At 44.0% G+C, this 23,455-nt stretch overlaps 1 protein-coding gene across 1 annotated transcript in view; it reads right to left on the bottom strand.

Moving 5' to 3' along the window:
• KYAT3 (kynurenine aminotransferase 3) overlaps positions 1 to 23,455 on the bottom strand; it is a 76,108-nt gene that overhangs the window by 20,966 nt on the left and 31,687 nt on the right. The window contains 7 exon segments of the mRNA XM_073593184.1: positions 2,097 to 2,186; positions 4,241 to 4,317; positions 6,898 to 6,922; positions 6,924 to 6,974; positions 6,977 to 7,021; positions 12,317 to 12,442; positions 21,589 to 21,675. Of these exon segments, the coding sequence (XP_073449285.1) occupies positions 2,097 to 2,186; positions 4,241 to 4,317; positions 6,898 to 6,922; positions 6,924 to 6,974; positions 6,977 to 7,021; positions 12,317 to 12,442; positions 21,589 to 21,675 (501 nt within the window).

Raw genomic sequence — 23,455 nt, 5'->3', positions numbered from 1 at the left:
TGATTTTATTCAGATGTGAGGTGAGCAGCCTGTGATACTGGTGGAGGAAAGCACAAGCATTTTGGATTTTTTCACTGTTGATGTATTGATTTTTTTAATTCACTTCAATCAGATACTATATATGAACTTTCAGCAATATATGTTTATTGATTACCATTTTTAATTACACTTTTATTAATATTGATATTTTTTTATAGCGTAGCACTGTCGATTGATTATGCACCTTTTAGGTGAAGTGAGAACATTTAACTATTCAAAATTTGTTTACACCACTTTATTTCATAAGATTGCACAGATTGATATTCACTTTATACAGTAGGCTCCCATTGCTCTCGACCAATGAGGAGGGAAAGTCCCCAGAGATGCACATCATTGGATCGAGATGGGGCTCAGGTAAGTATTAGGGGAGCTGCTGCACACGGAAGGTTTTTTACCTTCATGCATAAAATGCATGAAAGTAAAAAAAAAAAAACCTTGAGCATTTACAACCACTTTAAATTGAGGGAAAATCAAAAAAGTACAAGTTGTCAACGTTAAAGATAAATTGGTTAAAAAAAAAAAAAAAAAAAATATATATATGACTCTCGATGCTAAAACTGTAATGTTTCAGCACCATAGAGAGTTCCTGTGGGCAGATTCGTCTGTCAGGTAAATGCCTTTGTTTACATTACCACAGACTTGAATGGCAGGAGTTGACAAGCTTCCATTTCCTCCCAGACTCGATATACAGCTTCATTTCTGTCGCACAGTGACGCGAAGTGATGCAAACGCTACATGTTTTTGTAATGTGAACAGCTCTGTCCACATTATACATTCTCAGCTGCTTTGCTAGGCGTTCGGGGAGCTGCAAAAACACACCCCAATTGTCTGTTTCTAATGCCAACAGGAACTGGGCCTACCTGTACAAGTGAGAATCAACAGCTGCTCACCGATTGCTGCCTTCACCTAATGCACATGCATCGTATTGTAAATGCTAGACAAATACTGTTGAATCAGATTTAGATGATTGTCAACAAAAGGTTCAAAGGTTACATTTCCTAGTGAATCCTTCATACATAAACCCCTAGGTTTGATAAAGCACTGTGCTAAAAAATAGGAATTTTTACATACCTGTAAATTCCATATCCTGAAGTACAGTACATGACACATGAGTTGAGTACTCTATAAAGGCTCTAGGCAGAAGCGGCAGCAAAATATGTGACCTGTGATGTGATATACACCTGGTCATCCACCTGAGACAAAGCTCTGAGTGGGTGAGTTTTTGAGTGCCAAATTTGAGAACTTTACACCATAGTGAATACAATTCAATAAATCACCCTATAATTTAACAGTAAATGTCAGAAGCAAACACGGTGACCCTTTCTTATCTGTCTACAATACTGGACTGTATATAAAGGCCAGGCTTAACCCAATCACAGTTGGCATACCCCAGAAGTGGTCTTCAGGGACTGGGTTCCATAGGGATATATCACTGCCCTAGACCCATATAACACCGTGCGGCTGCCTGCAGGCGTTGCACCAAGTGCCAAGGTGTGCGCCCATGCACAATCCAGTGCTAGAAGCAACATCACAGGTCATCCACCCATCATGTGGTCCAAGGTTTGCCAAGGTTGCGCTGATCCAGATGCACTGCTTCCATTTGTGACATTAGAAGGCAGTGAAGTGTTGAATGAAAAAATTGAAAGTAAAAAAGGGAGAGATTTCTCCACGAGGCTGAAGAGGTCCATTACCTTGGGACACTAGCACAAAACTGGACTCCCAGGACTCAGGGAGTGGGGTAGGGATATAGTAGAGGCACCAAGGGGGAGTGCCCTTGAAAGTTTTGCCAGAGTCTATTCACCTGAACATTCGAGCCTATAACCCAGGGTCTATGAATCCTTTTTGTCCTGTACAGCACAATTAAGAGAAAGAATTTTTGCTTTAGATATATTTTAAGATTTGCTTTCACATAAACATTTAAATAACTAATAATGAAAATGGTGTACTCACTGACAATACAAACAACACTTTCGTGAAATTAGGCAGCAAACATCAGAACAAGATATTCTGACAATTAAAATTCAGGTCTTGACTCAAGATTCATGCCTTACACTTACTTGTAAAGGAGTAGCGCAGGTGTATAAGACATTCTGATGGACAGTTTGCAAGTGTCTAATGAGATGCTCAGGACCAATGGACCAACCAAGCTATGAAAAAGAGAAAAAAAAAGCAGCACAGCTATTTTGGCAATCTGATAAGATCACTATACATAGACACCCTGCCCCTTAAATCTCCTGCCAATCTTTTCATAGAATAGGGAAGAGTTGGAACCTCTGTCAGGGTTTCATTCCTATCTGTGTCTCTGTGTCTCTGTTAGGGAGATTACCCCACACTTTCTGTCCCGGTGACCATTGTCACAGGTACAAGTGGTAAGGTGAAATCTTCCCAACAAAGAAAAAGACCCAACACAAATTTGAGCTTTAGGTTCCATTTATACTTGTGCGGAAATGACTGGGGGAGAAGCAGAGCCGCTGAATACACAGCAAGATGATGGAGGCACATAATCTGACCACGCTATCAGGGATCAGCAGCCATGATAAGCATGGTCAGCACACACAGGAGAACACAGGAACAGGCAGGATCAACCAGGTTATGTATAACATAGAAAGGGACAATTGACATAGCAAAAGCACTGTGCATTATTTCATGCCAGGTTCTTATTTTAGGGTTACAACCACTTTAACTCACTGGCCAGTGCAGAGTTCCCTTCTTTTTTTACTTTGTACATTGCTAAAATACTGACTGCCTACTACCAAGTGATAAACAAAAATATGTGTGTTCTTCAGTGAATTTACTTTAAAGTGGTTGTAAAGCCTGTTTTTTTTTACCTTCATGCATTTTATGCATGAAGGTAAAAAACCTTGCATGTGCTGCTCCCCCCACAGTCCCCCTAAGACTCACCTGAGCCCCCTCTCGATCTAGCGACGTACATCGGTGTCTCGACTGTCCTGGGTCTCTCTCTCTCCTCATTGGCTGGAACAGCAGCGGGAGCCATTTGCACCCACGGTTGTCTACCACAACCAGGGAGCCAATAAAAACATAGTGGGGGGTGGGGCCCAGCTGCAGCTCTGTGTTCCTTATGGACGCATAAGAGCAGGGCTCGGGAACGAGCACCAAGGAGTGCCCCATTAGCAAGCAGCTTGCCATTGGGAACACTGGTCAAGGGGGAGGAGCCTGGAGTGCAGGCAGGGAACAAAAGAAGAGGAGGACCGGGGCTGCTCTGTGCAAAACCATTGACCGTATGACATGTTTGTTATTAAAAAACATAAACTAACCTTTAATATCACTTTTATGAATTAACTCTATTTTTTGCTGCATTTATCTCACATCTGATATTTTACGTTGACAAATTGACTGTCTTATTATCTCATGCATTATTTCTGAAAATGAGTCAGGTGACCTTCATATCGCATGCAGAATCCTTTCGTGAATTGACCCAAACATCAAATAATGCGGCAAAAGAGAAATGTGCACCTGTGCATGTTCCTAGCTCTCAGATCCTGCTCTGAATTCAACAATGTAACTACAGCATTATAATCAAGTTAACTGAAGTGTACCTACGCTGCTTAATTTGGTCTAGGTTCTAATTGTGTGGTCTAAATGGCTAGGGTGTTATGGAGGAATGAAAAAAAGCCCAAACTCCATTTTCTATATAGTGTAGTAACAAATATTTGGCATTTTAACTGTATCTGGGCCCAGAATGATCTTTTTATTACCATGATCTATGCCAGCCTAGTACAGCATTTGCTCAGCAGGTCATCTGTGCTGACAGTTCACCATTTTCCCTACATTGCACCACCACTACCAAGTAGAGTCACTGCCCGCAAACCTTAGAGATCATCTCCTATGGCCGCCAGGAGTGACATTTATTCAAGCACACACAGATTGCAAATTTTTGTAATGTATCCATTCAGCAAGGTGAGCTCATCTATGTTGTGTATCTTATTTACTTGATGGCCCATTTTACCGCACTTAGTTGCATTCACCTATAGTTTTACTAGCATACGTCAGTTCTGGGCCCCAACACAGTGAGGACAGGCTGTATTATTGAACTGTAAGATCTGGAAATCAGTGCTCCCACAAAAAAGAAAAAAAAAAAAAAAAAAAAAAAAAAAAAAAAAAAAAACACAACAACAATAATTCAGAAGCAATAAAGAAAATAAAAGAAAAAATGACCTTTACCATGTGGCACAAGTCTTACCTTCCATCCTGTAACACTGTACGCTTTTCCTGCACTTCCTATTGTTATAGTCCTTTCCCACATTCCTGGTAAAGTTGCTGGAATAAGAAAGACAGGACACTGCATTAATTGTTTCAGAATAACAGCAGCATTAGACAGGAATAACACGTTTGCGGTGAATTAATGTGAGCTAGGTCACGCAATAATGTGTGCTTTGTTAGGGCAGCCAGTTAAGGCAAATGTCAGCGTACCCAAACTGACCCTTGAATATGAACACAAAGCACAGAACTTGGTGTGCTGAGGTGCCACGCAAAATAACTTATACATTTTATATATACCGGTATATATGAATCTGAATAAGAATATTGGCTACACATACTCAGAATTTTACACCAATGACAGCCAAAAACAATCGGATTTATTAATAGATTTTTAACAACTTTTCTGCAATTCAAACATTTTTACAACTAAAAATACCTAACAAAAACGCATATTGAACCTTGAACCTGCCAATTGTTTATAATATCATATGGCATCCCAGTACTGTTCGCCTCTGGTAAGTGGCTTTAATGCTTCCCCCTTCAGCTCCCAGGGCATGAATAGTTATTAGGTTGATGGTGCTAAACAATGCTACAAAGCCTAACTGGTTCACAATGCATACCCCCCTGCTTGCGGGATGAACATATAGATAAGAATTTCAACATTAGCAGTACTTAAAGAAGAAGTATGGTCAAAGTTCCTTTTTGAACTCCTGTGATCCGTTTTCAGCAGACTTAAAGCTGAGGCCTGCTTTTGGCTGATGTGACAGAGCTGGTCCAGGCTCTAAAAAGATCGCGACCATATGGTGGGTATGCCGCCCCCTGCCTCAGCCTCTCAGTGATCCGCCGAGAGCCTGAGCTAGCCCCTCTCGCCCCCTCCACAGCCCAGCTCTCCAGTGAGCGCTGGAGGGGAGAGCAGAGAGCCACTGACTGACAGGCACAGCTCTCTGTTCAGACTGGAGGGGGGAGAACTGAGCGATCAGCAGTGTTTGACCATTCAGTTCTTACTATAGAGCCGGCAGTGGAAAGATGCAGCATCAGATCGATGCTGCATCCACTTAGATGAGTATAAACGTTTTTGTTTTTTTAAATCCTGAACTTTACTTTAAAAAGACAAAGGATTTCTTTATTACCTACAGAATTAGACTAACTGCTTCTTTAAGGCAAAGAACTCTGTGTGGTGAACCACCTATAATTTTTAATTGTTCTGATTGCACTAAACCAACAAAATGTGAAACCTTAAAGCAATATTAAACTAAAGTTTTTAAAGCACTTTCACCAGCTGATCTAAATCACTTGCTGAATATGCAGCTTCATTATTTTTTTTCAATGTTTCAGTTTAAGCTAGTGTCATGGTTACTGCCTCAGGTCTCCTCTTTCAGAGTGGCTCCTTCCTCCTTCAGCATCCTATGGAGTCACCCTTGTATGCAGGGACTAGAGCAGTTTCTCTCTACACTGTGTGCATCAGTAGAAACACATAGCCCGTCGCTTAGCAAGGCACTCTTCTGCTCCCACCCCTGCTCCAAGCTAAAATACTGGCTTAAGACTTCACCGTCCACTATTAACTCTTTCCGATGAAGATTGGAAGTTCAGGGAAGCAGCATAGAGAGTAGATGCCAACGGCACTAAAAGTTCTGTTTTTTTTTTCTCTTGTGTTGTTTTTGTTTTATGGATGTTGGGTGAGGAAATGCTATATGTGCTCTTTTATTGTATAATGTGAAAATTCAATAAAAAATTATTTGATAAAAAAAAATTGAGGGTTTAATACTACTTTAGTGCTGCAAATTGCACATCATCCCCTAGCTTGGAATTACCTTATTAAAGGTGTAAATACTATTACTTTCTGTGGATTCCATAACTGGGAATGCCGCTACTGTCAGGTCACAAGACTTCTATAGGGATAACTACCTCAACAGTTAGATAGAAGAGACAGAAGTGATTTGCAACAGTGGTCCCTGTGAAGTACACCACAGAGGTTAAAGTGATATTCAAGTCTTGTTTTTATTTTTTTTTTGTTTAAAAATAACAAACATGTCATGCTTACCTGCTCTTTGCGGTGGTTTTGCACAGAGCAGCCCAGATCCTCCTCTTCCTGGGTCCCTCGCCGGCAGTGCTGACCCCCTCCCTCCTGCCGAGGGCCCCCAGAGCAAGCAGCTTGCTAGGGGGGTACCTGAGCCCAGCCGCTGCTCTGTGTGTCCATTAAGACATGGAGGCGTGGCTCGGCCCCGCCCCCTCGCTCTCTTTATTGGCTCACTGACTTCGTTTGACAGCAGTGGGAGCCATTGGCGCCCGCTGCAGTCTTAGCCAATAACGAGGGAGAATCCCGGACAGCTGAGGCTCTCGTGCAAAATTTCTGGATGGGGCTCATGCAACCATTAGGGGGGGCTGCTGCACACAGAAGGCTTTTTATCTTAATGTATAGAATGAATTAAGATAAAAAACCTTCTGCCTTTAGAACAACTTTAATAGTTTGCAGATTACACTTACTTCCCCAAACAATGCCATATGTATCCCAGGATTTTACTTCAAAGCAATCTGAGTATGATTTTTCTTTCCCCCCGATTTTCCGCATGTGCAATAAAGTTTATTTTGTTCCAATGTAATATTACAAACAAACTTACTGCAGTAGTTTCACAGTACCTATTTTTACATGTCGGCTTCCGGAGGAACACCAGCCACTCATAAACTTCATCACTAATACAGAGTGTGTCGTGTTGTTTATACACAAGTCTGCAATGACCTGTAGTTCTTCTAATGTATACACCTGAAAGTGGAGAACAGGAGAAAATAAAAAAATGTTCGAGAGATCGAGAGATCAAGAGATCGAGAGAGAGAGACTAAAATGACCTTTGATAGTCCATTCTACGGCCAGTTATGACATTCTAAACCTGGCAAAAAGTCACAAATTGCTTTCTTCTATGGGGCATTCTGACCATTGGATGTACTAAAGGTCCTTTCCTGCCTGCTGGCTTGAAGATGTTTCTAAGGATTGATCAAGTGACATTAGATGGACTGCCCTCCACTTAGCACTCAGAAAGAAGGAACTAAGAAATGAATAGGCGAGTTTCAATATGAATGTCACCTGGGTAGGCTTTCTCAATAACGTTGGTAAAATTCATGCAACGTAACTGACCAGGGCAAATTCTTAAGCCTCATATACACGATAGGACTTTGTACAAACTTTGCCGTGGATTTTTGTACAAAGGGAGTTGGCCATAAGTATGTATTGCATACACACAGCAGAACTTTTTTAGCCAACTTTCACCAAATCACGTGGTTTTTCAGCTCTTTACCACCACCCTTTGGTCAGCTTCTGCATTGTCTGATATTGTGTCAATCTCGCTGCTTTTAATCGGCGAGATTGACACCTTGGGAGCCAGGTTCACACTGGTGCGGGGATCCGACTTGGATCCCCGCCAATGCCAGTCACTGTGTTTGGTATGAATCATGAGGGGGAACTCCACGCCAAATTTTAAATAAAAAAACTGGCATGGGTTCCCCTCCAGGGGCATACCAGGCCCTTAGGTCTGGTATGGATCTTAAGGGCAACCCCCTACGCCGAAAACACGGCGTGGGGGGGGGGGTCACCCCCAAAATCCATACCAGACCCTTATCCGAGCACGCAGCCCGGCCAGTCAGGTAAGAGGGGGTGGGGACAAGCGAGCGCCCCCCCCCCCGAACCATACCAGGCCGCATGCTCTCAACATGGGGGGTGGGTGCTTTGGGGGAGGGGGGGCGTTGATGAGGACAAGGGCCACTTCCCAACAACCCTGGCCGTTGGTTGTCGGGGTCTGCGGGCGAGGGGCTTATCGGAATCCGGGAGCCCCCTTTAATAAGGGGGGGGGCCCGCAGGCCCCACCCTATGTGAATGAGTAAGGGGTACATCGTACCCCTACCCATTCACCTAGGGAAAAAAAAAGTGTCAAAAAAAAAAACACACAATACACAGGTTTTTAAAGTAATTTATTAGGCAGCTCCGGGGGTCTTCTTCCGACTTCGGGGTCTCTCCGGCCTCTTCTCCCGGTGTCCGGTTCTTCTCCACTCTCTCCAGCCTCTTATCCCGGTGTTCGGCCTCTTCTCCCGCCGGGCTCCTCCGCTATCTTCTGCTCTTTTGCTAGCGGTGGCCCGGTCTTCTGCGTCGTCTTCTTCCCTCTTCTCTTCTTCCGATGTTGACACGCTGTAATGCTGTGTGAGCGCCTCGCAATGACTTATATAGGCATGGGGCGTGGTCACCGGGTGATGTCATCCGGTGACCCTGCCCCCTTATGACGTCACAGTCCCGGGCATGCTGGGACTGTGACGTCATAAGGGGGCGGGGTCACGGATTACATCACTCTGTGACCACGCCCCATGCCTATATAAGTCATTGCGCAGCGCTCACACAGCATTACAGCGTGTCAACATCGGAAGATGTTGCCTATATAAGTCATTGCGCAGCGCTCACACAGCATTACAGCGGAAGAGAGCATCATGTTAACATCGGAAGGAGAGAAGAGGGAAGAAGACAACGCAAAAGACCGAGCCACCGCCAGCAAAAGAGCGGCAAAATAGCAGAAGTTAGCAGAGGAGCTCGGCAGAAAAACCGGACAGCGGGAGAAGAGGCCGGAGAGCGGGAGAAGAACCGGACATCGGCAGAGAAGGCGGGAGAGAGCGGAGAAGAACCGGACACCGGGAGAAGAGGCCGGAGAGACCCCCGGAGCTGCCTAATAAATTACTTTAAAAAACCTGTGTGTGTTTTTTTTATTGACACTTTTTTCCCTAGGTGAATGGTTAGGGGTACGATGTACCCAATACTCATTAACATGAGGGTGGGGGGCCGGAATCTGGGGGGCCCCCCTCATTAAAGGGAGCTCCCGGATTCCGATAAGCCCCTCGCCTGCAGACCCCGACAACCAATGGCCAGGGTTGTCGGGAAGAGGCCCTTGTCCTCATCAACATAGGGACAAGGGGCTTTGGGGTGAGGGGGGGGCCGCAGGGCACCCCCCCTCCCCCAAAGCACCCACCCCCCCCATGTTGAGGGCATGCGGCCTGGTACGGTTCAGGAGGGGGGGGGGGCTCGCTCGTCCCCACCCCATTTCCTGACCGGCCGGGCTGCGTGCTCGGATAAGGGTCTGGTATGGATTTTGGGGGGGGCCTCCACACCGTTTTTTCGGCATAGGGGGTTTCCCTTAAAATCCATACCAGACCGAAGGGCCTGATATTCCCCCAGAAGGGAATTCCCTCTCGCGCCCGCCGCAGTAGGAAAATGTGTTTTTCCTATTGCAGCCAGCGCGAGATGTACAGTACCCTGTCGCCGAGAACCAGCGCGATGGGATCGCACTGGAAACATTCTCGCGGCTGCGTACTGTAGTTTGTACAAAGTCCGATGGTTTTGTGTACACACGATCGGACTTTGCTCCATCGGACTTTTGTTTGTGAAAAAGTCTGTGTGTTCGCACAGCCAACAAAAGTCCGATGAAACAGAAAAAGTTTATCCGATGAAGCGTACACACGGTCGGAATGTTGCTCCAAAACAGCTAATTTGCATGTTTGTTGTCAAAAAAAGTCTGATCGTGTGTACGGGCCTATAAAGTGCATCAACAATTCCAGCTAGAGACCAGGTAATCCTTCAAGCCTGCCAAATTATTTAACCTGTTACTTTGTATGTAAACCCAAGAACAAAAATGTAAATATATTTTTACTTACTAGTCCTTATGTATGGGGGCTGCATTGTTTTCTTTTTTTTCCCTTTATTTTCACCTGTGAATCCTGCCAATGCTACACTTTCTGTCCTAGGGCTACAATGCTCACTCAGTGTTCTGTACCTATGGAGCAATGGCACGGTCAGCCTAAGACAAGAATTGTGTTAGGACTACACCTCCCCCTTTTCTCATTTTAAAACACAGGGGAAGGTCTTATATAGTTCAGAGAAGTGAACTGGGTAGGGCTGGTAATACTGCATAGTGCACCAAAACTAGCTCACTGGATTTCTGGCAGGATCAATAGATCATAAAGATACAACAAACGTTTTCACTGGTATATTTAAAGTGATTGTAAAGTCTCAACACACAACAAACATATGTTATACTTACCTGCTCTATTGCAGTGGTTTTGCACAGAGCCTGGATCCTCCTCTTCTCGAGGTCCCTCTTCGCTGCTCCTGGCCCCTCCCTCCCGTTGAGTGCCCCCACAGTAAGCAGCTTACTATTGGGGCCCCCCAGCCGAGCTGCAGCTTTGTGTCTCCATTCAGACACGGAGCTGCCATTCAGCCCCACCCCCTCTCTCTCCCGAATGGCTGACAGCAGCGGGAGCCAAGGGCAATGCTGCTGTGTCAAAGCCAACCAAGAGGAGAGTCCTGGACGGCTAAGGGACTCATGGATATCGCTGGACAGAGATGGGGCCTCAGGTAAGTATTAGGGGGTGCTACTACACACAGAAGGTTTTTTATCTTAATGCATAGAATGCATTAAGATAAAAAAACCTTCTGCCTTTACAACTCCTTTAACCCCTTTGCGCCTAAGGGTAAAATAAATGTTAATACCTAAGCACAATTTTTCAACTCTGACATGTGAGTTAGTAAAACCGTACATATCATTATAATTAAAAAAAAAAAATACTTCATACTTCCATAACCTACCACCAAAGAATGACCCATTACATTCCCCTGCTGCTGGCGATCGCAGAGATACCACATATGTGCATGTTATTTGTTCTTTGTACCCATAGTACAGCCTAGAATAGTGCGGCATTTTGCCATACCTAAAACACACTGACAATAATTAAAAAATGATTTTTTTTTTTTTTAAATCCTGCCCAAAATATACTGACCATGACCTCTGACCCAAACACTAACCCTAGCATGACTAAGTCAAACCTGGATTTAGGTATTTTTATTTATTTATTTTTACACACAGTGGTTTATTTTTCTCTAAATTGTTTCTGTTGCAAAGAAAGAGAGAGATGCAATGTATTTTTCCGAGAGAGAGAGAGAGAGAGAGAGAGAGAGAGAGAGAGAGAGAGAGAGAGAGAGAGAGAGAGAGAGAGAGAGAGAGAGAGAGAGAGAGAGAGAGAGAGAGAGAGAGAGAGAGAGAGAGAGGAGAGAGAGAGAGAGAGAGAGAGAGAGAGAGAGAGAGAGAGAGAGAGAGAGAAACACAGGGGCGGGCTTCACAGTGACTGATCACTGTGATAGACTTTGATTGGCTATCCTAGTGATCAGATGACCTGGAACAGAGCGTCCCCGGGTCCTGATCGTTAGCACGGAACCCGGGCTCTCGAAGAGAACCCAGTCTCTGTGCTGGGAGTGCTCTGTGCACCACGCTCTCAGCACAAAAGAGAGATACGCATATAAGTGTCCCTTCGGGAAAAAGCCCAGTGGGGCCGCATATATGCGTACGCTCCGCACCAAGGGGTTAACAGACCAAAAGTGAACAGATATTCATTGTTATGGTTTACAAACATTTTAAATGATTAGTATTTCTGGAATTCTAGCCATGCATGGCAACTTTCAGGCAATTCCAACCAGTTTACATTTACAAAAACAACCAAACTAATTTAAGTCAACCTAACACCAAAATAACAATCATTTTGTGGCATGGACAAACTGTTGGTGGTAGGCTACAATCATCTATTTTTGCAATTAAAATAGTTTAAGTTAGCGTTTTTGTATTGATTCCCACATATGCAATTTTAAGCATGTTCAACCAGCTTACAAACGCAAAAACAACCAAAATTCAAACAAACCAACACAACTACATCACTTGCAGTTTGTGGGTGGCAATTAAAAGCTAGTTGAAATGGTCTGAAAAGTGTGTGGCCTGCAAGAATGTGGGATACATGCCATAGGCAACACTTGTCCCTATCTGCACGTGGTACTTTGGGGGTAGGGTTTTAGATTTTGTAGCAGAAAAAGTGACTAGAATTACAATGGACAGATCTCACATCCTTAGATACCACACAGAAAACATCTACCTATAGATAGCCTGTGAAAATAACAAAAAAACATCTCTTTCAGGGCATACCGGGGGTGTTTATACATTGCTATAGAATCTTACTACTGAAATACAGTGATCACAGTACCTACCTTGCCCATAGGATTGTTTGGAGTGTTTAGTATAATGGCCTTTGTCCTGGAACTGAATTTGCTGGCTAGTTCTTCAGGGTTTAAAACCCAGTCAGCACTTGATACTGTTCCTTTTCCACTATCCGTCTGTGTATGAAAAGCATAAATATATAAGATACTAAACCAAATAATAAGTATAAGCTAAATGCTTTACATAATACACCATATGAACAGAAAAATAAGAATTAAAATTTCTATGTGATGATCATATTTTAAAGCCACAACTGTCCCATAATTAAAGTAGTTAAAGCATTAAAGTGATTGTAAAGGAAACATTTTTTTTTTTTTTTTTAATAAAAAACCACACATGTCATACTTACCTGCTCTTACCTGCACAGAGCAGCCCCAATTCTCCTTTTCTCAGGTCCCCTGCCGGCGATCTGGACCCCTCCCCCTTGCCGAGTGTCCACAGAGCAAGTCGCTTGCTGTGGGAGTACTAGTGTGTGCTTGCTCCAGAGCCGGCTCTCTGTGTTCATAAGACAGAGATCGTGGCTTAGCCCCGTCCCCTTGGTCCCTCTTCACTGGCTGCAATTGACAGCAGCAGGAGTCAGTAGCTCCTGCTGCTGCATGTCAGCCAATTTAGGAAGGAGAGATCCAGGAGAGCCTCGGCTGTTGCGCACATTACTGGATCGAGATCGGCAATTTTGGGGGGGGGGGATGCCCCCGAGGGGAAATCTGTACACTGAAGGTGGGGGCCCCTGAGGGGAAACGTGTACACTTAAGGCTTTTTACCTTCATGCATAGAATGCATAAAAGGTAAAGAAGGTTCAGCCTTTACAACCACTTTAACATGGTCTTCCACTCTCCCAACAGTACCCAAGGGAGCCAGCACGCTTGTTTTTTAAAGTGATAGGATAACACAGAGTAAGGCTTACCAGTGATCTTCCTCCCAGCTGGTTGTAATCTGACATCGGATGTCCCAAAGTCACTTTTCTTGGCAGTCTTCAACCAATCTTGTCAATGCCTCTCTGTCCAGCGTCACCACATACAGTGTAGGATCAGCAGAATAGAAAGTGAAGGCTAATAAAAGAGAGTCTGTCCACATTCCAGCATTGGGAAGTAGTGGACCTGACCGCTGGCATGGGAATGCGGATTAAGATAAATATTACTGTGTGTTATCCCATTTACTTAAAAAAAAAAAATCAAAATCACTAGAGCCTTCATCTAGTCTGCAGGTAGGGTGTAATTTTTTTTTTTTTTTTTAAATGCCTGGAATTATACTTTAACCCCTTCCTAATGAGTGTACACATATACGCAGCCCCACGGAAGTGGGTCTTATGTGGGGCCACATATACGTGCTGCTGTATTTCTGCTGAGAAGTTCCTGTCCCGCTGTCAAAACACAGCGCTTGGTCCAAATGGACTATGTAAACATCACTATAGCACGTAGATCATCTTTAATGTTATTGTGAAATTGTATTTCAAAGAACTTTAGATATTTTAATTTTATAAAATATTACATTGTGCAGCAGGATTAACTACAAGTTGTTGCTGTTTTTTATTCCTTTGAGACTACAGGTACACTTGCTCTGCCTGGGCTAAACAGCCAGGAAGCTCAGCATGTGAACCATTCTAAAGTCTAAATGTGCCTGCTTCTATCAGGCAACATAGCTATTGAACCAGTAGTTGAGTACATTTTATCAGCTATGGCCAGGTCATTCGTGAAGCTACTGTATAATTATTTCATTCCATGTCAAAAGGCCAAAAGCATCCAAATTCACCTTGTTCAGATAGGCAACATGGCAATGTTATGCAAAATGCTTGAGAGTCTAATGTCCCCTGGTCAGTCATTAAACAATATGTCATGCCTACACAAGGCTTGTAGCACTTATTTTGCCCTGGACAGATAGAAGCTAAAGCTGGCTGTAGACGGGTAGAATTTCAATAAATAAAAGTTCTTAGGAAAAGATTGTTCAAAAGAAAATGTATTCCTTTTTCTAATCATTAGCGAGTCAAATCAACGTTCATTTTTGACTGCAGTGAGAGGAAAATTCAAAGGAGCAGGATGCAAAATTTTTCTCAAACAAATTAATTTCTAACAGTGCATGTGGTTTTCATTTGGTAAAGTCCATTCATTCCAAAATCAAATGGTTAAAGTAAACTAAATCTTTCGAATTACTTTCAAATGTTCTAAGAATGTGCGTAAAAAAATCCCCAATTCTTTTTCTAAGAATTTTCATTCTAAATTCTATCCATCTATGGCCAGCTTAAGGCTCTCATAATCATGTCAGCCATTTAAAGTGCCTGAAATTCCTACCTCATCTAGGTCAAAGACTGACCCACAGTCCCATATGTCTACTATACGAAAAGCTTGAAGAAGTAGTTATTTCACCCTGATCACACAGAAGCTGAGATATTAACTACCTCCTGCCCGTGGACATGGCGTGACCCCGATTTTGGTAAAGAGCCGATGATACGGCTCTTTACCCATATGATCGACTGTGTCCAATCACAGCCGATCACATGTAAAAACCGACAGAGTGTGGGGGGGAGGAGAGCTGATCAGCGGCATCTCCTCGCAAGGGAGACTGTAACAGGTAATCGGTGCCCTTATTATCAATGCAGGCCCAGCAATGCCCATCAGTGACGCCAGTCAGTGCCCATTAGTGATGCCAGTCAGTGCTGCCTTTCAGTACCCATCAGTGCTGCCCACCAGTGCCACCTCATCGGTGGCCTTCAGTGTCGCCTCATCAGCGCCCATCAGTGAAGGAGAAAAATAAGATTTTTATAACAGCTTACCTGTAAAATCCTTTTCTTGGAGTACATCATGGGACACAGAGCACCATAGTAATTACTATGTGGATATATAGGCACCTTCGGGTGATACCCAATACAGGAAGTTCACTCCCTATATAACCCCTCCTCCTACCAGCAGTACCTCAGTTTTTGTAGCAAAGCAATATACTTAAACCCCAGAAAGAGGGGAGGGACCTCTGTGTCGCATGATGTACTCCAAGAAAAGGATTTTACAGGTAAGCGGTTACAAAAATCCTATTTTCTTTATCGTACATCATAGGACACAGAGCACCATAGTAATTACTATGTGGGACGTCCCATAGCAATGCTATTTGAGGGGAGGGAGAGACAACCCGTAGGGCACCCCCAGTCTTGAGGACCTATACTGCTGCCTGAAGCACACTGTGCCCAAAGGTGATATCCTCATGCCTTCTTACATCCACCTGATAAAATTTGGTGAATGTATGTACTGAAGAACAAGTTGCGGCCTTACCGATCTGAGCATGGAGGCCTGGTGACGCACTGCCCAAGAAGCACTAACCGACCTGGTAGTGCGCTTTGACTTGAAAAGGTGGAATCTTACCCCTTAAATCATAAGACTGAATTATAACTTGCCGAATCCACTTAGTGACAGTGGATTTCGACGCTGCTTGTCCTTTCTTAGGACCCTCTGGCAGTACAAATAAGACATCAGTCTTCCGAATCTGAGTAGTTGTCTTTAAATAGACTTCGACCGCTCTCACCACATCAAGACAACGTAGTGACTTCTCTTCCCTGGAACATGGTTTTGGAAAAACCGATGGCAGGACAATATCTTGGTTCAGGTGAAAACCCAAGACCACTTTTGGCAAAAAATATGTACGAGGGCACAACACCACTCTGTCCTTATGAATAATTAGGTATGGCTCTTTACAAGAAAAAGCAGCCAATTCCGAAACCCTCCTTGCTGAGGATATAGCAACCAAGAAGAATACTAGCTTCCTTGTCAGAAGGACTAAGGGAATATGCTGCATCGGTTCAAATTGCTGTTTTTGTAATACTGACAAAACTAAGTTCAAGTCCCAAGGGCTCAAAGGTTATTTAACTGGCGGATTAATCCGCATCACCCCTTGCATAAAACCCCGGACTAAAGAATGTGAAGCAAGCGGTCTTTGAAATAAGACCGATAAAGCTGAGACTTGGCCCTTAATAGTACTCAAGGCCAACTTCATCTCTACCCCTAATTGTAGAAAGGCAAGAATTCTGCCTATGATATACCTCCGAGGGTGCCAACTCTTGGATTCACACCAGGAAACATAAGCCTTCCAGATTCTATAATATATAGTTCTGGAAGCTGGCTTCCTTGCATTAATCAAGGTAGAGATAACTGACCCGGAAAGCCCACAGTTCTTCAGAATGCGTGTTTCAATAGCCAAGCCTTTAAATTTAGCGTTCGTAAGGTAGGATGGAATATCAGCCCCTGTAAGAGTAGGTCTGGCCATAGTGGAAGGGACCATGGATCCTCCACCGCCATCTTTACGATTTCTATATACCAGGACCTTCTAGAACACGCTGGGGCTACCAGAATTACCGGCTTTCTTTCCAGCTTGATCCTGAAAAGAAGTCGTAGCAGCAACTGAATAGGGGAGGGAATGCATAAATCAGTGAGAACTGATCCCACTGGGTCACCAACGCATCTGTTCCACATGCGAGTGGATCCCTTGTCCTGGACACAAAGTTGACTAACTTCATTTTGAATCTGGACGTCAGAAGATCTACGTCCGGAGTCCCCCATCTTTGGCAAAGTGCCCAAAAAATGTCGGGGTGAAGGGACCATTGCCCCGGCAATAACTGCTGGCGACTCAGGTAGTCCGCCTGCCAATTCTCTACTCCCGGAATGAAGACTGAAGACAGGCACGGAACATTCCTTTCTGCCCAAGTTAGAATATGGTTCACCTCTCTCTACGCTGCGAGACTCTTGGTGCCCCCTTGGTGATTGATATAGGCCACAGCTGTGGCATTGTCGAATTGGATCCTGACAGGACAAGCCCTTAACCTGAAAGTCCAGGCCTTCAGAGCCAGATGCACTGCCCGAATCTCTAGGATGTTGATGGGCAAGGCTCTTTCGGTTCTTGACCACTGTCCCTGCACAGTTGTCTTCTCTAGTACTGCTCGCCAGCCGGAAAGACTGGCATCTGTCATTACCACTTTCCAGATAACTGGTCTGAAGGATTTTCCTTTCAGCAGATTCTGGGTTAGTAACCACTGAGGTTTTGGGACGCCCTTGGGGACAGCCGCATTGGCAAGTCTAAAGCTTGAATCGTTTTGTTCCAAGCAGACAGGATACTGTTTTGCAACAGGCGTGAATGGAACTGGGCATAGGGAACCACTTCGAATGAAGCCACTATCTTTCCTAACAACCTCATGCAAAGGCGAATGCAGGGATAGGCTTTCGACCTGACCATCCGCACCAGCTCTCTAATGGAGTTGATTTTTGTCTGAGGCAAGAACACCTTTCTCTGGCCTGTGTCTATGATCAGACCCAAGTACTCCAGCCTTTTTAGCGGTTTTAAGGAAGACTTCCCTAGGTTGGGAATCCAACCCAGATTTTCCAGGTAATTGGTTGTAATGCTCACGCTTTGCTCCAAATCAGCCACCGACTGGTCTATTAGCAATAGATCATCTAGGTACGCCAAGACTGTTATGCCTTGTGCCCTTAACCTGGCTAGAAGTGGGGCCAGCACTTTTGTGAACACCCGGGGTGCTCTAGCTAGCCCAAAGGACAAGTCTACAAACTGAAAATGCTGCTGTTCTACCTCGAACCGCAGAAACCTTTGGTGAGCAGGAAATATAGGGACATGCAGATATGCATCCCTGATGTCGATGGACACCAGAAGTTCTCCTCCTTGCAGGATAGAAACTACTGACCTGATCGACTCCATGCGAAAGGAGCGGATCTTCAGGAACGGATTTAGATTCTTTAGATCTAGAATGGGTCTGACATCTCCATTCGCTTTTGGTACCGTAAAGAGGTTTGAATAAAGACCCAAACCTTGCTCTTCTGTGGGGATTTGTATGATCACCCCCTGAGCCAGTAATCTGTCTAATGATCGAAACAGAGATTACCTTTTCCCTGGATCTTTGGGAACGTTTGATCTCAGAAAACGAGACAGTGGAAACTCCCGAAATTCCAATTTGTATCCTAGAGACACAGTGGAGATGACCCATCTGTCCTGAATTTCCTTTTGCCAGACTTCTGAGCATTTCAGAAGTCTCCCCCCCCACTCTGGCGAGGGGGGGGGCGCTTCTTCATAATGAGGCTTTGCCGATTTCCAGCCCCAGGTTTTCTTCAGTGCCTGGGCCTGACCCTGAGGCTTTCTTCTAGAGACGGATGCCCCTGGCGCAGGGGAAAGAGTCCGCTTAAAAGGACGACGTTTATAATTTCTTTTGACTGGCAAAAGAGTACTCTTCCCACTAGAAATCACTTGGATGTATTTGTCTAAATCATCCCCAAATAGGTGTTCCCCATGAAAAGGAAAACTAGTCAGAAGCCTTTTGCAAGTTGCTTTGGCTGACCAATTTTTAACCACAGGATCCTACGCATGTGTACTAGCACAAGCGCAAGGCGGGACGCCTGGTGATTAGAGTCTTTCACGGCATCTATGGCAAAACATAATGCCTTTGGTAGTTCAGCCAATTTGTGGGCCTGTTGTGCAGGGACCTCCTTAAGAGCCTGTCTAAATTGGTCCTTTAGGGACAGACAGATGCCTATTGCAGTGACTGCAGGCTGAGTAATGGCCCCTGCCAAGGAAAAAGGATTTTAACAGGAATTCCAACCTTTTTACTGTTGGATCCTTAAGCATTTGTGCATTGTCTACTGGACAAGTTAGACTTGTATTCACACTGGAAATCGCAGCATCAACTGCTGGTACATTCCATTTTTTGGTGAATTTCTCCTCCATGGGATAGAGTGCTGTGAATCTCTTTGGAGGGAGAAAATGCTTATCTGGGTGATCCCATTAATAAATAAAATAAATATGTTTTTCTAATAAAGCATGGACAGGAAACGCATAAAAAGGCCGTGAAGGTTTTAAGGAACCTAAAGAAGAAACAGAACTTTCAGCTGACTCCGTTTGGGGTAGCTTGAAAGAAGAACGAACCATCTCCGTAAGAGATTGAACCAGCAATTTCTCAGATTGCGAGGCTGAAAAAGGTTCATCCACTGTTGTCTCCTCCGAAGAGGAGTCATCGGTTTGCCTTTCCTCCTGATCGCCTGAGGGTAATACCTCATCCTGTACCCACTGTTCCCCTGGTAGGAGGTCTGAGGTGGGGGAGGGGGGATCTAGAACGCTTCCTATCCTTTTGGATGGAGGATGCGATTAAAGCCGCTAATCTTCCTTTTAGACCCTGCAGGGCGGAGGAAAATGCATCTTCAGTCACTTATACAGGGGCTGAAGTGTGAGAAGCAGCTGCACCACCAATTGGTTCCAATGACTCACCCTGGCTTGCCATATCTGGTATTTCCGGAGAGGATGACAGTGTGGAGGCACGACTGGAGTTCCCAGCGCCTGGGGGTGGAATTTTTAGTACCTTTTTTGTGGTGTCTTTTTTGGAAGTCATAGTACTATGCACAAAAGCAGAGGCACCAAGTAAAATGCACTATTTGCTGAGTAATAGTCTAGCAGTATAATGCCGCTATATAAAATTCAGCTTGGTGCTAAGTAACAATGTATTTCCTGTACTGGAAATGCCTGCATACATCCCTTACGTGTCCCAGCGCTCCTGTGTCCTGTGTGTCAGGCTTCCATCTCTTCAGTTGTTCATCTGATAGAGATCTTCTGTTAATGAGAAGCGTCTTTTTAAAAGCCTCAGATGCGATCTGCGTCCCTGGTGCCACACCTAAGCCATGCCCCCCGCCCTAACACATCCCTCTCCTTTTTTTTAAATAGACAGTGGTCCGCACACGTGCATTCGGCATTCAGGTCTGTGCAGACCCATAGGAGAGGAGGTTTGTCCTCATATGGACAGGGCTGGGGATAAACTTTATGGCCATATGGAGGATATTTCAGCTGTCTAGGCATGCAAAGATTGTAAGAAAAATACACACAGGGAAGCCGCCACCGTACCCCCCTCCCTCGGCTGGAGGAGAGTCCAACCGCTGTTTGTACCTCCCACCCCATTAGTTCCCTCAGGGGGGAGAAGAACATGTGCTTTGACCTGAAAAAAGGTGCTGCAAACTTTGTTCCCGATTAAAAAATCCCCCATGCTGCTGAGACCACACACCTGCTATTTTAGCTGGACACTGAACTGCTGAGAAGCGACGTATCAAGGTATGTGCATTTACTCCCTCTAGTGGAGATTTTAAGGCATGACAACATTTTACAGTTCCTAGGCTTCTTCCCTTACCTTATCCTCATTGCAGGATATTGCTGTAACAGACAGATCCAAACTTCACCCATCATGGCGGGCTGCATTTCACAAACCTTCAAGGACCTGTATTAGCACCCCGTCAGGAAAAAACTTTAGGTAATGTAGCATGACCAAAGTCCTGGGTCCAAGGGTCCAGCCCTGCAGAGAGAGGAGTTACAGGCAAAACCTCGTGCTTCCTATACGAGTCCCGGGTACCACCCACCTTGGCCTCAGTGGCACTTTGGATGGATCGGTCTATGGAGGCTGATTAAATCCAGCAAGGATCCCTCCTGGAGCTTCTCAGAGCACATCTATACTCGTGACCAACACCTTAGACACTGGCGAAAAAACCGAGGTACTTCTGGTAGGAGGAGGGGTTATATAGGGAGTGAACTTCCTGTATTGGGTATACCAGTGTCCATCACCTGATGCTCATTTTGTCAGCCATATCATTGCTTTGAAACATTTGCTTTGCCTAGTTCACACAAACCCAGAGAATTTTTGAAGCACCTATTTTTTCCTAGAAATAGCCACTAAACCAGTTAATGTGGGGACAAGATGAAAAATTAACCTTAACAGTGATTGTCCCTTTTCAGAGTGACTGAATCTTTCATAGATTGTAAGCAAAAAAGTAACAGCAATGTCGAATTACAGACAATCGAATTCAAAATTAAACTTCAAAAACAGACTTTTCCTATTTACATTGGCTTAAAAAATACTGCTTCTACAGGAGTTTTGACTTTGCCTGTAGAAGCATCTTAAAAGTGGGCGTAAAACTCCCATGCATGATTTTTTACCTATAGGTAAGCCTATATATATTATATTTACTGTACATGCAGCCAATGATGTCACCGACGCATGCACTCTGAAGAAACAACATACCCATGCCATTCCTTTAGAGTCCTGTTCTAAGGCAAGTTTCACATAATGTGCTAGCACATTATGAGATTGCCTTGCAGGAGAAAAAAAAAACAGCGGTTTACTACTGCTTTAAACAAGCCTAAAAAAATATGCTTTTATATGAGCAGTTCTTTTCTACCAAGGGAACTGGCATTTTTTTTTAAATCCCAGTGTGCATGGAGCCAAAAAAACTGTTCATTTAATACTTACATATCTCAGTGGAATGTGGACAGGCGTGGCCCCAGCCATCTTTATCATAGGCTCATAACAGTCATAAAATGGCTCAATAATAATAACCTGCATCACAAAAAAAAAAAAAAAAAAACACAAAAAGCAGAGAATGGTATTAAATAAAAGAGTAATTTTACTTATCAATGTTTAAATCATTGTTACGGATGTATACAAAAGAAAACTACCCCTTTCTAAAAAAGAATACTTCCCTTAGTAATAACCTATTTATGGATGAGCCTAACCACTAGGCGCACACTCTATAGCCGAAAGACGGCTACAGCGCGGTGCTCAATTGCCGGGAGGGCATCACTGGACTACCTCCTGTTGACTTGTTCCCCGCACGCCGCCAGAGGCGCGCATCAGAGAAAATCTGTGTTGGCCGTGTCCCTTGAACACAGCCAATCACAGATCGTGCTAAATGGCCAATCACAGCGGCCATTTAGCACTCGATCGATCGGTGTGTCCAATGAGAGATGATCTCAAATGTAAACACATGAGATCATCTCTCATTGACGACTCTCCCTCCTCACACAAAGACCGCGTGTGAGGAGGGAAAGCGTGTGCTGCAGAGTGAGTGAAAACTACATAAAACACAATAAATACAGTGCCCACAGTACCTATGAGTGCCACCTGTCAGTGCCATCTGTCATCAATGAAACCTGTCAGTGCCATCTGTTATCAGTGTCATCAGTGCCACGTATTAGTGCCATCTGTCATCAGTGTCATGTGCCATCAGTGCTGCATCAGTGTCACGTGTCATTGTCCTGGTGCTCCAGGGCCTTCAAAAGTGTAATAGGTAGTCAACAAGTTAGACGTGTAATTTATGCTTCTAGAACACGTGATGGTGCTCCCTGTATGTTGGGCCTCTCTATGTGGCTAGGCCATACTCGGGAGGAATAGAAGAATGTATTTTGGGGTGTCATTTGTGGTATACACATGCCATGTGAGAGCAATAACCTATTACAATGACAATTTTGTGGGAGAAAAAAAATCTTCATTTTGCAAAGAATTGTGTGAAAAAATGACAACATCAAAAACCTCACCATGCATCTTACTAAAATACCTTGAAATGTCTACTTTCAAAAAAAGGGGTCATTTGGGAGGTATTTGTACTTTCCTGGCTTGTTCAAGTCGCAAGAAATGAGATAGGCCACCAGTACATCAGGTGTGATCAATTTTTATGATTTGCACCACAGCTTGTAGACTCTCCAACTTTCACACAGACCACATAATATCCACTAATTTGGGTTATTTTTACTGAAGATATGTAGAAGTATAAATTGTGGCCAAAATTTATGAAGAAAAAATAATAATTTGCAAAATGTTATCAGAGAAACTAAGAAAAATGCATTTTTTTTCAAAATTTTCGGTCTTTTTTCATTTATAGTGCAAAAAATAAAAAACCCAGAGGTGATCAAATACCACCAAAAGAAAGCTCTATTTGTATGAAAAAAGGACAAAGAATTAATTTTGGTACAGTATTACATGACTGAGTAATTGTCATTCAAAGTGTGAGAGCACTGAAAGCTGAAAATTGGTCTGTGCAGGAGGGGGGGTTTAAGTGCTCAGTAGGTAAGTGGTTAAAATCTGAACTCCATCTTTTGATCTACTTTACATAGTTCGTTTGGGCTAGCTTGACCCAAACAAACTCTGTCCCTCACTAACATGTGAGGCCGCTGGAAATGTGTGGTATAAACTGCGGCTATATACAGAATACTGCACTGTGTTGCGGGTTTGGGCCGAGCCTTCCTATTTCATATCCAGAACACAATAGGGCAGGTATATGCAATTAGCGGATCTCCAGCTGTTGCAAAACTACATGTCCCATCATGCCTCTGCCTCTGGG

Source organism: Aquarana catesbeiana, linkage group LG07 (assembly GCF_042186555.1).
Source record: "Aquarana catesbeiana isolate 2022-GZ linkage group LG07, ASM4218655v1, whole genome shotgun sequence".
Classification (NCBI taxonomy): domain Eukaryota; kingdom Metazoa; phylum Chordata; class Amphibia; order Anura; family Ranidae; genus Aquarana; species Aquarana catesbeiana.
Note: the sequence above shows the minus strand (reverse complement) of the source record. Positions and strands in the feature narration are given on the sequence as shown.